Source organism: Orycteropus afer, unplaced genomic scaffold (assembly GCF_000298275.1).
Source record: "Orycteropus afer afer isolate SDZICR_OR568_19922 unplaced genomic scaffold, OryAfe1.0 scaffold00222, whole genome shotgun sequence".
In the NCBI taxonomy this organism is placed as follows: Eukaryota; Metazoa; Chordata; class Mammalia; order Tubulidentata; family Orycteropodidae; genus Orycteropus; species Orycteropus afer.
In genome coordinates this window covers 2,446,598-2,461,458 of record NW_006921809.1, presented here as the reverse complement: position 1 = coordinate 2,461,458, position 14,861 = coordinate 2,446,598, and the positions used below count along the sequence as shown (strand labels likewise).

Sequence of the window (14,861 nt, the reverse complement as noted above, 5' to 3'; positions counted from 1 at the left end):
CCATCAACTGAGGAATGGATAACCAAACTATGGTACATACACACAATGGAATACTATGCAACACTAAAGAATAATGTAGAATCTGCAAGACACCGCATAACGTGGATGAACTTGGAGGACATTATACTGAGTGAAATAAGTCAATCACAAAAGGACCAATATTGTATTAGTCCATTGTTGTAAAAGTCAAGGAAAGGTTTATCTATTGAAGGAAATTTCCTTTGTTGGTTACCAGGGGTGGGAGGGGAGAGGAGGGGAGGGAACACTGTTAGAGAGATAGAGATAAGTATTGATTTGGGTGAAGAGAAGGGCAATATACCAAATGTGAGTGATCAGTATGGTGGCACTGAGGAAGCGAAAGACATAGAGAGGTACATGAGAGGTGCAGACAACAAAGATGAACTCTTTTGCACATAAAGTACTGCATTGCCATTGAAGGCAAACATAGGTAAATGGGTGGATAGATGGGTGGACAGATGGGTGGACAGGCTGAACTAGTAGGTATGTCTATGAAGTGAGGAGTGTACCCAAGAACATGTATAGGGTGGGCAGATAATGATCCTATAAGTTTATGTGTATGATCTGAATTCCAGGTGTATAGTAGAGCTGACAAGGGGCAAGATTGTAGTTAGTCACTGCTTGGTCACACCAGCTACTCAGAGGGACTGAGTAGTTGAACCTGTGGGCTTGGGACCATAATTGCAGGGGACATCAAACTCAACTGGCATAACATACTACACAAAACATTATTCTACCTCCTACTTTGGCGAGTAGCAACTGGGATCTTAAAAGCTCGCAAGCTGCCATCTAGATGCAATGATGGGTCTCTCCCTGTCCAGAGCAAAGAAGAATGACGAAAACTAAAAATTCATGGATACAATCAGTCCTAGTGACTGGTACATCATTCGATCCACAGCCTATATGACTATGAGAACAGAAGAACTAGATGGTGCCCGGCTACCAATGTCAACCACTTGGAAGGGGATCTATGTAGAAGATCCTTGATAGAGAGGGAGAACAATGTGGACAAAACTCAAAATAATATGGAGAAAAAAAAAAGGGGGGGACCAGTTTTGCTGGTCCGATAGAGCCTGGTGGAACCACTGAGTCTATGGCCTCTAACTGCCCATCAGGTCTGGAATTGAACCCACACCTGTGGCTTCCAACCAAACAAAATACAGGCATATGAGTTGAACATTTACCTGAGGTAGATACACTCCATGGAGAGAACAATCATGGGAGAAAGAAGGGCTGCTTACTCACCAGGAGACAGCTCAGGGGGCAAGAGGGCATGGAGGGATGGACACTGGGAAGAGGTAATTATCTGGAGGAAGTGGGAGGGGAGCTGTTGCATTGTGGTAAATTGTGGTAAATGTCATGAGACAAAGTGTATGTGAATTGCTGTATGGAAAGTGAATTTGCTCTGTAAATTTTCACCCAAATCACAATTTGAAAAAAAAAAGAAAGAAAGAATAGGAAACAATTTATACGCAGATGCATTAAATAAGTTTTCTAACAGAAAATGAATGATCCCCTCATGGGTAGTCAATGCACCAACCTCTCTAACAAAGTTCTAACTAGAAGTTAGAACTAGAAGTTAGAAGTTCTTCCTTTTTTATTTCACTTAATTAATGCTGTTACATCACTACAGAGTTTTTTTTTTTTTTTTTCTATTCTACACCTTAATCCTCCTGCAAGTTGTTTTCAGGTCTGGTCCAAGAATTCCAGGTTAGAACCAGAGGACTCATAGCTGCCAAAAAGACTGCACTGGCCGCTGGCCTCACAAAATGTTTTATTGAGTTTAGGTGAGTCCCACAGTATGTAACCTGCTAGAATTTCCCAAGCACGTTCTAGATTGGTGAGGAAGTCACAGAGAGAGAATAGAATTAGACCATCCATATGCCAAATAGGGGCATCAGTTGGGAATATAAGGACATGGGTTATTTGAGGAGGTATCAATGTCACTGAAATTGTCCTACAATGCAATCGCCAAGGATATGTGCCAGGTAGCCATGGTTCCAATGGCCTGGAAGAGGATGGGAGAGTCTTCTGATTTTCTAGTATCCCAATTTGTCCCTCTGCACTGTCCAGGTTCTGGCAGTGCAAGCTGGTGCAGCTCTGTAGTCTGACCAGGTGTACCCAGGGCCGAGCTACTAAAAAAAATCTTGCAAAAAGCTAATCTTTCTTTTCTAGTTGTTTTCTGTACCCTAAGTATTTGTCAATCCTACTTATGGACTTTATTTAACTTTTAAAATAGTTCAATATTAGTAGACAACAATTTAGGAGATTAGAATTTAGACTATTAAATATATTTAACCTTACTTATAAAGCTTTCTTAGATATGCTTTCAGATCAAGCACCTAGCTACATGAGCAATTACTGTCCACCCATCTATAAATATTGCAAAATACTTGCTACTAGGTTCAAGATTTGCAAAAGGTTTCAGTCAAAAAGAGTTAGGTTATGAAATCAGTTATAAAGTGTTTATGGTCAGGAAAATAATAATTATGCTCCAATGGGTTTTAGATCAGAGCTAACGATGGCACAAAACCAAACCAAAGATTCAGTTCTAGAATTCAAACACAATTAATTAATGAAAATTGAGTCAGGTATGAGGCTGGTGGTTCAAATCCACCAGCCACTCCACAGAATGAAGACTGGGCAATCTACTTCCATAAAGATTTACCACCTCAAAAACCCAAAGGGGGTCACTATGAGTCAGAATTGACTCAATGGCAGTAAGTAGTTCAATTCTATGTAAAGAGTGAATAGTCTTGGCACTCCTATACATGCTGGTGAATGGAAGAACTTCTGACCCAGTCATTACTCTTTTAAAAGTCTACCATACAGAAACATTTGTACAAGAGTGCAAAGATAATACCTACAAGATTATTTACTTCTATGTTATTGGTCCTAGTGGCAAGTTGGAAGCAACCTAAAAGTCCATTAAAAGGGACTTGGTTGAGTGAACTAAGGTAAAATGGTAAACTGTACATCCTTTTTAAGAAAATAAGGTAAAACAGCAATCATATATGAAACATGTTCCTCCTTATGGTATGATTTCACTGTTGGAAAAAGACAATATATACACAAATATATCAGTATCAATATATGCTTAAAATGTCTGAAAGGATATGTGCCAAGTAGTTAACAACGGAAACTAGCATCGGGGGAGAGACTGACATTTTACATTATACATCAGCATACTCTGTATTGCTACATTTTAAAAGTAACTGATATGTACTATTTTCATAATTAAAATTATATACTTTTTAAAATTCAATATTTTATTTTAAGAAATTATGAGTTTGAGGCCCAAAATTTAGCAAACTAACAAACTCAATAAAAGCAATAGAATGAAACTTTTAGATGCCTCAAACTTTTTATTGGCTTCTGCCAGAGAAGACATGCAATCCTGAAATCTGCTTTCCATGCCAACCAAAGTCTGCTCCTCCCATGAGCAAAAGAGAATGTGTGTTGGGTGTGAACTGACATATTTCACTTGCTGCACTGAAGCATTTGGCTTTGATTAGAATCCAACTTAAATATTTACTTTATATTCACAAAATAATGAGAAATGAAACTACATCTTCTAGAAATTAAATGCATCTTCTTGAATAGCGAGGGGGAGGATGATAGTACATGATTAAGAGTACAATCACTGGATTGAAAAATATAGAGCAAGTCTGTGGAATTACAGTCCCAAAGACTAGTTCCCTAACTAAAACTATAGGGGAAAAGGCATAGCCAAAGCATTTCCTTACTATATAGGAAAAACAGATTCAATTTTTAAGATCCAGTGGAAAAAATTTAAAGTATTTTTAGGGAAGAATAAAGGATAATATAATATATCTTAATGTCAGAAACAAATGAACCAAAAATCCCTAACCATCGAGTCAATTCTGACTCATGGCCATGCCATGTGTTAACAGGGTAGAACCACTCCATACGGTTTCCATTATGGAAGCAGTTTGTCTGGCCTTTTTTCGGCAATGCTGACAGCTGATCACAAACGGCTGTGACACCCAGAGACCTTAACATTCTTTAGTAACAGTAGCAAATAAAGTAGAGCCCCTGAATGTTTTGATCTTAAAAGCCCTTATAACAGATTGCTTTCCCATGAGCCACACTGACCCAGGCAAACTACAGTGGAGAAGAAAAATAATTACCTGGGTGATTTGAGAAAAAGATTACATTGAACTGAAATATCTACATATTTGAGGCAAATGGAATTATCCCTCATAGAATTATCAAGTCTCCACTTTTCCCCTCCACTTCACTGGTAGGGACTGTCTGTCCATGGAAGTGTGAGGGGGGCCATGGCTTGAGTGTTACGGTGGTTGCTGTTCATCATAAAGCCCGGTGACCATGGTCCACATGGGCACTTTTGGCCTCGTAAACCCATATTCTGTTGAGTCAATTCTGACTCCTGGCACTTTATATAACAGTATACAACAGCCCCATAGGTTTTCCAAGGCTGTAAATGTTTACGGAAGCAGACTGCCACATCTTTCTCCTGTGGAGTGGCTGGTGGGTTCAAAACCCACCCTTTTGTTTAGGAGCTGAAAACTTTAATCACTGTGCCACCAGGATCCCTCAGCCTCTCAGTACAGTTGAATATCCAGGCATGGATGATGCCGTAGCCTGCTTGTATGTGAAAGCACATTAAGATTTTCCCTGTTATTCTCTACTAATATTTCATAACTAGCAAAAGCATGGATTGCTTTCATACCAAAACACTTTGCTCCTGCATAAAAATATCTTATTTTTCAGTAGGATTCTCCATAAGCCTGGGATGGACCCTGTATCGGAAGAGGAATATAGAATATTTATGACCACTGGAAAATTAGAAGGCTCATGGTTGATGATTGTAATAGTTTTGCTCAGAATAATTGGCTTAACATGCTGTATTCAGATATTTTGTCCTGTATGACATTTCTTGGTGTTGCTCTACCATTCTGATAAAGTAGAAGACCAATAGACTTGAATATTATAAAATGGCCTTTTTGATGGTTTTGGTAAGTTAAACATTTGTAGAATTATAAGAGATTCAGTGAGTTTTTGTGGCTTCAATTAGCAGGTTTCAGAGAAATTCACCTCTACCCATCAGAATTATTTAAAGCAGCCTAGACAATAAGGTCAAATTTATTTATACTCTATCCATTTACTTTAAAACACAAAACTTAAAACCTTCAGAGCTACCACATGTCTGTCAGTTTGTTATACTGTGGTGGCTTGGGTATCGCTATGATGTTGGAAGCTATGTCACCAGTATTTCAAATACCAATATGGTCATCCACAGTGAACAGGTCTTACCAGAGCTTCTAGCTAAGAAGAGAAGCCTCATGATATACTTTGAAAATTAGTCAATGACAACCTTACAGATCACAACAGAACACTGTCTGACTTGCTTGTTTTGGATATATCATCTGCAGGGATCAATTACCAGAGGAAGACATCATGTTTGATGAACCAGAGGGCCAAAAAGGGTGAGGAGGACCCTCAGTGAGACAGACTGGCACAATAGCCACAGTGGTGGATTCAAACACGTCAGTAATCGTGAGGATGATGCAGGACCAGACGAAGCTTTGTTCTTCTGTACATTAGATTGCCATGAGTTGGAGCCGACTTGATGAGAGCTATCCATCTATTGCTATATATCTAGTATTCAGAGAAATAAGGCTGTTTCAAATTTAACAGTCTCATAATGCTCCATATTTTTTTATATCAAAAAATACATTTCAGAAATATTTACCTTCTCTTATTCCTAGTCTTTTACTTTTGATTCCAACCATAAAGATGAAGAAAATAAATGCAGGGTCATCAAACATTTATCTTATCACATCAAAAAAAGATATAGTGATTTATCTTTTCTCATCACACATGTTTTGCAAGTGACATTTAAAACTCCAGAATGGTGTAGGCAGGTATGGAACAAAGCTATTTTTACTTTTCAAGGAGACAGCTTTGCCAAACAGTAACAAAAGGCGCTGCACGATATATTGTGAAGAGAATAATAAAGTTGTATTAAACACCGATTTAAAAATACATCCAAATTAGTGGAGGATGTGCTCTTGTGAAACTAATGTACCAATTTCAGGAACAATTCTCCCCTCATGAACAAATTAATGAGACCCAACTCTTTCTACAATAAGGCAATGGAACAGATGCTTGAGCAAAATTCATGGACAAAGATAAATCTTCCGATACCTCAATTTATCTTTTATGTTATTCTAGAATTCCAAATCTATGACATTCATTGCAAAGTATGCAGGAATGTATCAGATAATATTTTTCATTTTAAAACAAGTAATAGGTTTATTCAGTCTTAAAGAAACTTACCACATAGTTCTTCTGTGTCAAGATTGCTGAAAAGATAAGGGAAAAGTATTATTATTTTAGCAATATTTTTTTAATTAATTAATTATTTTTATTATTATTGTGATTTGGGTGAAGATTTACAGAGCAAATTCACTTTTCATACAGCAGTTTACATATACTTTGTCTCATGACATTGACCACAGTTTACCACAATGCAACAGCTCCCCTCCCACTTCCTCCCCATAGTTACCTCTTCCCAGTGTCTATCCCTCCATGGACTCCTGCCCCCTAAGCTGTCTCCCTGTGCATAGGCAGCCCTTCTTTCTCAATGATTGCTCTCTCCAAGGAGTGTATCTACCTCAAGTAAATGTTCAACTCATATTCCTGTCTTCTGTTTGGCTGGAAACCACAGGTGTGAGTTCAATTCCAGACCTGAAGGGCAGCTAGGGGCCATAGCCTTAGTGGTTCCACCAGGCTCTATTGGACCAGTAAACCTCGTCCCCACCTTTTATTTTTTTTCTCCAAATGATTTTGAGTTTTGTTCCACATTGTTCTCCCTCTCTATCAAGGATCTACTACATAGATCCCCTTCCAAGTGGATGTCAGTGGTAGCCTGGCACCATCTAGTACTTCTGGTCTCAAAGTTGTATAGGCTGCAGATTGGATGGTGTACCAGTCGCTAGGACTGATTGTTTCCATTAATTTTGGTTTTTTTCATTCTTCTTTGCTCTGGACAAGGAGAGACCCATCATTGCATCTAGATGGCAGCTTGCTAGCTTTTAAGATCCCAGTCGCTACTCGCCAAAGTAGCAGGTGGAACAATGTTTTATATAGTATGTTATGCCAATTGAGCTTGATGTCCCCTGCGACTATGGTCCCAAGCCCGCAGGTTCAACTACTTGGTCCCTCTGGGTAGCTGGCTGTGACCAAGCAGTGACCACAACCTTCCCCTTGTCAATTCTACTATACACCTGGGAATTCTGATCACTCACATAAACTTATAGGACCATTGTCTGCCAACCTTATATATGTTCTTGGATACACTCCCCATTTCATAGACATCTATCCACCCATATACCCAGCTTGCCTTCACTGACAACACAGTACTGTATGTATTTTAGCAATATTTTTAATTCAATTTTTTACACTTAAATACCATTATTTTCCAATCTATATAATTGTACTAACAGAAGGCATAAAGTGATAGTATTTCTTCTACAAATTTTACTATGTTAAATAGTCATAAGTTATTAACAATGATTGTGTCAGATTTTGTATTTCAACAAATAATTCCTGGGATTTATGTTTTTCCCTGCAACATAGCATGATGGTGAAGAATATAGGTGCTGGAGACAGAATTCCTGAATTCTAATCCTTATTGTACCATTTACCATTTATGCTATCATGTCATTTTTCTCTCTTAGTTCCTCAGCAGCAAAATGGGGATAATAATAATTTCTACTTCATAGGAATGTCATGAGATTTAAATGAGTTAATATATATAAAGTGCTTAAAAGAGTAACTGGCAAAAATGAGCCCTTTTTTAAATGTTAGCTATCATGACTTCCAACTTGGTAGAATAGCTAGAGCTTCCAAAGTTACCTAAATTATGGGAAATTTGGTTCACTGCCTATTTAAAATAATTTCTAAAACATAAACAAAGTTATATGGCTCAATATTTACTTGTGAACAATAGATACACTCATTAATCATATTAAAATAATTCTAAAACATGTAAATGAAATGTTAGGAAATGTAAGACATTAGTATAAGAAGAATAATGTCCCTGACCAAGAAAATGTGTTATAGGAATGAGCATAAGGATAGTTCATTATCAGGAAATAAATCAATATAACTTATTACATAATAACTAAAAGGAGAAAACCCATCATATTAACAAATGACAAAAATGAATTTAATAAAGCTCAGCAGTCATTCTTAATTTTAAAACCTTAAAAGTAAAATAGGAATAGAGGTAACCCTCCTAAAAATGATAGACTATTTTCTAAAAATCAACTGCAAACATCAGTTAACTGAAAATTCTTCACTATATAAATTTTTCATATTTCAAATCTCACTGTAAATAAATCTGATAATCCAGCCCTCCTGTAAGTATCTGGACAGGAGAGTCATTGATATGATAATTCCAAACATTGGGTCCTTTTGCAAGCTCCACCACTAACTTTATTATGCAATTTTCAACTCAGAATTTCACACTAAGACACTGAGTATTTGATCTTGGATGAACGATCTCTCTATACTTCAGTTAATCTTTTTGTAAGTAGAATTTGCCACCAGAGTATGTAAAATGTGCAGTAGTTCTGGTGTGGGGCTCCTGTTCCACAAACATTAATTGATATGTGCCAGGCATTGGTCTAACGGTCATAGATTTATCATGTTATAATAGATATCAAGACAAATATGTCTGATCATTGGTTTCTAGGAACTAAATTTAGGACTGGACTCATAGAATAAATAAGTAATTACAATACAATAAAATAGTTGCTATGGGGGTCATACTCATCTGTCAGTTTGTAGTACAGTGGTGGCCGGCATGTTGCTGTGAGGCTGGAAGCTATGCTACTGGTATTTCAAGTACCAGAAGGTCACCCATGGTGGACAGGTGTCTGCAGAGCTTCCAGATTAAGACTGGGAAGAAAGATGGGGCCATACAGTTCTGAAAATATTGGCCGCTGAAAACCTAATGAATAGTAGTGAAACACTATGTGATACAGTGCCAGAAGATGAGCTGCTCAGGTTAGAAGGTGCTCAAAATGGGTCTGGGGAAGGGCTGTATCTTCAAAGTAGAGATGAACTTAATGGCATGATGGAATAAAGGTTTCTGGACCTTCATTAGCTGATAGGGCACTACTCAAACTGAGAAGAAACATTGGCAAAGATTCAGTAATATTCAGAAAGTAGAATGTACAAAGTATGAATTTAGGAAAATTGGAAGTTGTAAAAAATGAAATGGAACACATAAAGAGTGATGTCCTAGGCATTAGTGAGCCAAAATGGACTGATATTGGCCATTTTAAATCAGACAATCATATGTCAGAATGAAAAACTGAAGAGGAATTGTCTCATTAATCATCAAAAAGATCCACTTGCAGAAAAATGAAACAAGGTCCATACCTCATCCTATACATAAAAACAAACTCAAACTGGATCAAAGACTTACATGTAAAACCCAAAACCATAAAACTCATCAAAGATAAAATTGGGACAAATCTGTGAGTCCTAATTCATGGCATAAATAGACTATCAAGCATAACCCAGAATGCACAAGAGGTAAAAGAGAAGCTAGATGACTGGGACCTTTTAAAAATTAAATTCTTATGTGCATCAAAAGACTTTGTCAAAAGGATAAAAAGAGAACTTACAGATTGGGAGAAAATATTTGCCTATGGCATAACTGATAAAGGACTTATCTCCAAGATCTATAGAAAACTTCAACACCTCAACACCAAAAAGACAAACAAACCAATTCATAAATGGGCAAAAGACTTGAACAGACACTTCACCAAAGACAATATGCTGACGGCCAACAAAAACATGAGGAATTGCTCATGATCATTAGTCATTAGAGAGATGCAAATCAAAACAACAATGAGATATCATCTCACCCCAGCAATAATACCAAAGTTCAACAGGATAGAAAATAACAAATGCTGGTGAGGTTGTGGAGAGATTGGAACTCTTGTGCACTGTTAGTGGGATTGTAAAACCATTGTGGCATACGGTATGGTGTTTCCTTAAAAAACTGAAAATAGAAATACCATTTGACCCAGCAATTCCATTACTAGGAATATATCCTAAAGAGGTGAAAGGCAGTGCACGAGCAGACATATGCACACCTATGTTCATTGCATCACAATTCACTATAAAAAAGAGATGGAAACAACCTAAATGCCCATCAATGGATGAGCGAATAACCAAATTATGGTACATTCACACAATGGCATACTATGCTACATTAAAGAACAATGAAGGATACGTGAATCATGTCACAACATGGATGAGCCTGGAGGACATTATGCTAAGTGAAATAAGTCAATCACAGAAGGATAAGTACTATATGAGCCCATTACTTTGAAAAGACAAAGAAGGGTTTGCTTGGGAAAGGGAACTCGCTTTGTAGGTTACCGGGGTGGGGAGGGAAGGAGAGGGATTAATTTTGGGCTACTTGGGGCCCACACACTGATGTGGGTAAGGGGAAGGATGTATGGAAAGAGTCTGTGACCACCATGATAACATTAGGAAAAGGGAGAACACTGAATTGTGCACATAGGAGATAGATGACAGATGTTAATACCAACCAGTGTGTCCACAATACTGCATTACCATTAACACCAAACACCAGGCTACAGAAAAACACCTGAGAGGATCAGATGGGGGTCAGTGAACACAAGTACACTCTAGATCAAAGATAGACTCAGTGGAGGTTAATCTTGCACAGATACCAGTGATACAAAATACCTGCAATCCTTACAGAAACAATGGAAGACAGACATAGAGTAATCCCTCATAGACACCCAGACACTGTGGGTGACCCAGTAGATCTACCATCTCAGGACCATAGTACTGGGTACTGGGGGACACCAGACTCAATTGGCACAACAAAAAAATAGCCTTGTTCCTCATCCTACATTGGTGAGTAGCGACTGGGGTCTTAAAAGCATTCAAGTGGCCATCTAAGATGCAGTTAATGATCTCCTAGTGTCAGAAATGAAGAAGAGTGCAAAAAAAAGGGCATTTGGAAGCAATCAGCCTTAGGATATGATGGCTCTCAAAACCAGAAGAACTAGATGGTGCCTGGCTACCAATGCCAGTCACTCAGGAAAGGATCAAATCTGGAGATCCTAGATACAGTGGAGGAAAAATGTGGAACAAATCCAAAAACTCAATAATGACCAGAATTACTGGTTGGCTGAGTCTGGTGAGACCCCCAATACCATGGCCTGGGATACATTCTGGGCTTGGAATAAATCTCACTCCCAGGGGCTGGCTCTCAGTCCATTAGTAAACAAGATGTACATGCAGACCACTAAACCCAGAGTGATGCACCTATATACTCTATGGAAATGCATCCCTTGGAGCAATCAACCACGGGCACCAGAGGGGCAACCTTCACACAGAAGAAATGCAGGACACACAGGAGTGCATAACTATGAGGGGCATGGGGGGAGGGTTACTGCCCAGGGAGGGGAGGAGACTGGGTTTGGGTTGGGCATGGTAAATGGGGAGTGAAACTAAATGTACACGTATTACGCTTAAAATAAAAAAATTAAAAAAAAAAAAAAAAAACCTCATCAAAAGAACATTTCAGATCTATCCTGAAATTCAACACTGTCAGTGATAGGATAACATCCATATGTCTACAAGGAAGACCAGCCAATTTTACCATTATACAAATGGATGCACCAACCACTAAAGACAAAAATGAAGAAAGTGATATATTTACCAACTTCTGCAATCTGAAATTTACCAAACATGCAACCAAGATGTATTGATAATTACTGGTGATTGGAATGCTAAAGTTAGAAACAAAGAAGAAGCTTTAGTAGTTAGAAAATGTGGCCCTGGTGATAGGAATGATGCTGTAGATGATATGACAGGATTTTGCAAGAACAGGTTCTCATTCACTACCAACATGTTTTTTTCATCAACATAAATGGAAGCTTTACACATGGACCTTGCCAGATGGAATACATAGGAATCAAATCAGCTACATCTGTGGAAGGAGGTTTTGGAGAAGCTCAATATCATGAGTCAAAACAAGGCCAGGAGCTGACTGTGGAAAAGACTATCAATTGGCAAGTTCAAGTTGAAGTGGAAGAGAATTAAAACAAGTCCATGAAAGCCAAAATATGACCTTGATTATATCTCACCTGAAGCTAGAGATGATCTAAAGACCAGATTTGATTCATTGAACATCGATGACAAGACCAGACAAGTTATGGGAATGACATGAAGAACACTATATATGTAGAAAGCAAAATGTCATTAAAAATATATGAAAGGAAGAAAAGACTAAAAAAAAAGCTTTCAGAAGAGTCTCAGAAACTTGTTCTTCAATGGAGAGTAACTACAAAGAATGGAAGAAATTATGAAATAAAAGAACTGAACAGAAGAATTCAAAGAGTGGCCCTAGAAGAGGAAGTAAAGTATCATAATGAAATGTGCAGACCTGGTGTTAGAAAACCAAAAGAGAAGAACATGATTGGCATTTCTCAAGTGGAAAGAAGTGAAGAAACATTTGAAGCCTTGAATTGCAATATTGAAGGATTCTTGGACAAAATATTGGATGATGTAAGAAGCATCAAAAGAAGAAGGAAAAAATATAGAGTCAGTGTAATAAAAAGAATTGGTTGATGTTCAACCATTTCAGGCAGCATATGCTAAAGAACCAACAGTACTGAAGGAAGAAGTCCAAGCTACACTGAAGGAATTGGCAAAAAACAAGGCTCCAAGCATTGATGGAATACCCACTGAGGTATTTCAACAAACAGATGCAGCTCTAAAGGCGCTTAATTGTTTCTGCCAAGAAATCTGGAAGACAGCTACTTGGCCAACTGACTGGAAGGCATTGATATTTGTGCCCATTCCAAAGAAAGGTGATCCAATAGAACGTGAAAATTATCAAACAAGAGCATTAATATCACACACAAGTAAAATTTGGCTGCAGATAATTCAAAAACAGTTGCAGCAGTATATTGACAGGATACATCCAGAAATTCAAGCCAGATTCAGAAGAGGATGTAGGGTGAGGGATATCCTTGCTGATGTCAGATGGATCTTGGCTGAAAGCAACTAATACCAGAAAGCTGTTTACCTGTGCTTTATTGACTATGCAAATGCATTTGACTGTGTGAATCATAACAAATTATGGATAACATTGTGAAGAATAGGAATTCAGTTTGGATTACACTGCACATAAAGAAAAAATCCTCACAACTGGACCAATAAGCAACGTTAGGGTAAATGAAGAAAAGATTAAGGTTGTCAGGGATTTCATTTTGCTTCAATCCATAATCAACACCCATGGAAGCACAGTCAAAAAATCAAACGTCATATTGCACTGGGCAAATTTGCTGCAAAGGACCTCTTTAAAGTGCTGACGAGCAAAGATGTCACTTTAAATACTAAGATGTGCCTGACTCAAGCCATGGTATTTTCAATCACCTCATATGCATGAGAAAGCTGGACAATGAATAAGGAAGACTGAAGAAGAGTTGATGCTTTTGAAATGTAGTGCTGGCAAAGAATACTGAAAATATTATGGATTGCCAGAAGACCAAAAAAAATCTGTCCTTGAAAAATTGCAGCCTGAATTCTCCTTAGAAGTGAGTATGGCCAGACTTTGTCTCATCTACATTGGTCATGTTTCCATAACCTGTCCCTAAAGAAGGTTATCATGCTTGGCAAAGCAGAGATTCAGTGAAAAAGGAGAAGACCCTGAACAAGATGTATTGATACAGTGGTGGCAATATTTGGATCAAGAATAGCAAAGATTGTGAGGATGGTGCAAGACCAGGTAGTGTTTCCTTCTGTTTACATGAATGCTGTGAGTCTACACCAACTCAATGGCACCTAACAATGACATGGGAGTGCTGGCTGTAAGAACTGTATCACAGAGGAGAAAATTTCTGAGCTAAATATCAAAGGTTAATTCTGAGTGGAAAAGGTAGGCAAAAGAATTGCCATTGAGTCCATTCCGACTCATAGCAACCCCCTTTGAGTTTCTGAAGTTGTAAATCTTTATGAAAGTAGATTGCTCAGTCTTCCTTCTATGGAGTAGCTGGTGGGTTTGAACCGCCAACCTTCTGGTTAGCAGTCAAATGCTTTAGACACTATGCCATCAGCACTCCTTATTCCAGGTAGAGCAAACAGTATTTGCCAAAAAAAAAAAAAAAAAACTAGAGATGTGAAGAGCTTTAGCTCTAGCTCACAAACTCTGAGTACTTCCTTTGGCTGAAACATAGGTAATTAATGAGCAAAAGGAGCTAAACCATGAAAAGTTTTATGTGATAATCTAAGAAGTTTCTACTTTCTCTTTAAATGAATTTGGAATCACAGATAACATTTTAGCAGGTGAGTGCCAAGGTCAGATTTGCCCTTAAAAAGGTCATTGACAGATGGGGTGAGAATGAACAGAAGAGGGTGAAAAAGGAAGTCAAGAAACCAATTTGGGCCAATTATTCCAAGAATGCAGCTTACAACTCAAGAAGCTATCCACTGGGGGTTCCAGGTGGCTCAATGCTGAAGTGCTCTGCTGCTAATTTAAAGGTCAGTGGTTGAAACCCACCAGCCACTCTACGGTAGAAAAGATTTGCTAATCTCCTCCCATAACGATTTACAGCCTAGGAAACTTTATGTCAGTTCTACACTGTGCTAAAGGGTCTCTGTGAGTCAGAACCCACTCAACAACACACAATAACATTTGTATTTTATATTTAATCTTAATCTTTCACTTTTTCATGTGTAATTTTATAATGTATAAGGACTACTACAATGGTGCATGTAATTAAATTATAAAT

At 38.0% G+C, this 14,861-nt stretch overlaps 1 protein-coding gene across 1 annotated transcript in view; it reads right to left on the bottom strand.

Moving 5' to 3' along the window:
- Positions 1-14,861, bottom strand: part of NECAB1 (N-terminal EF-hand calcium binding protein 1) — a 245,033-nt gene that overhangs the window by 126,396 nt on the left and 103,776 nt on the right. Inside the window, exon 4 of the mRNA XM_007948743.2 lies at positions 6,343-6,368. Coding sequence (XP_007946934.1) covers positions 6,343-6,368 — 26 coding nt within the window. The remainder of the gene's footprint in view (positions 1-6,342; positions 6,369-14,861) is intronic.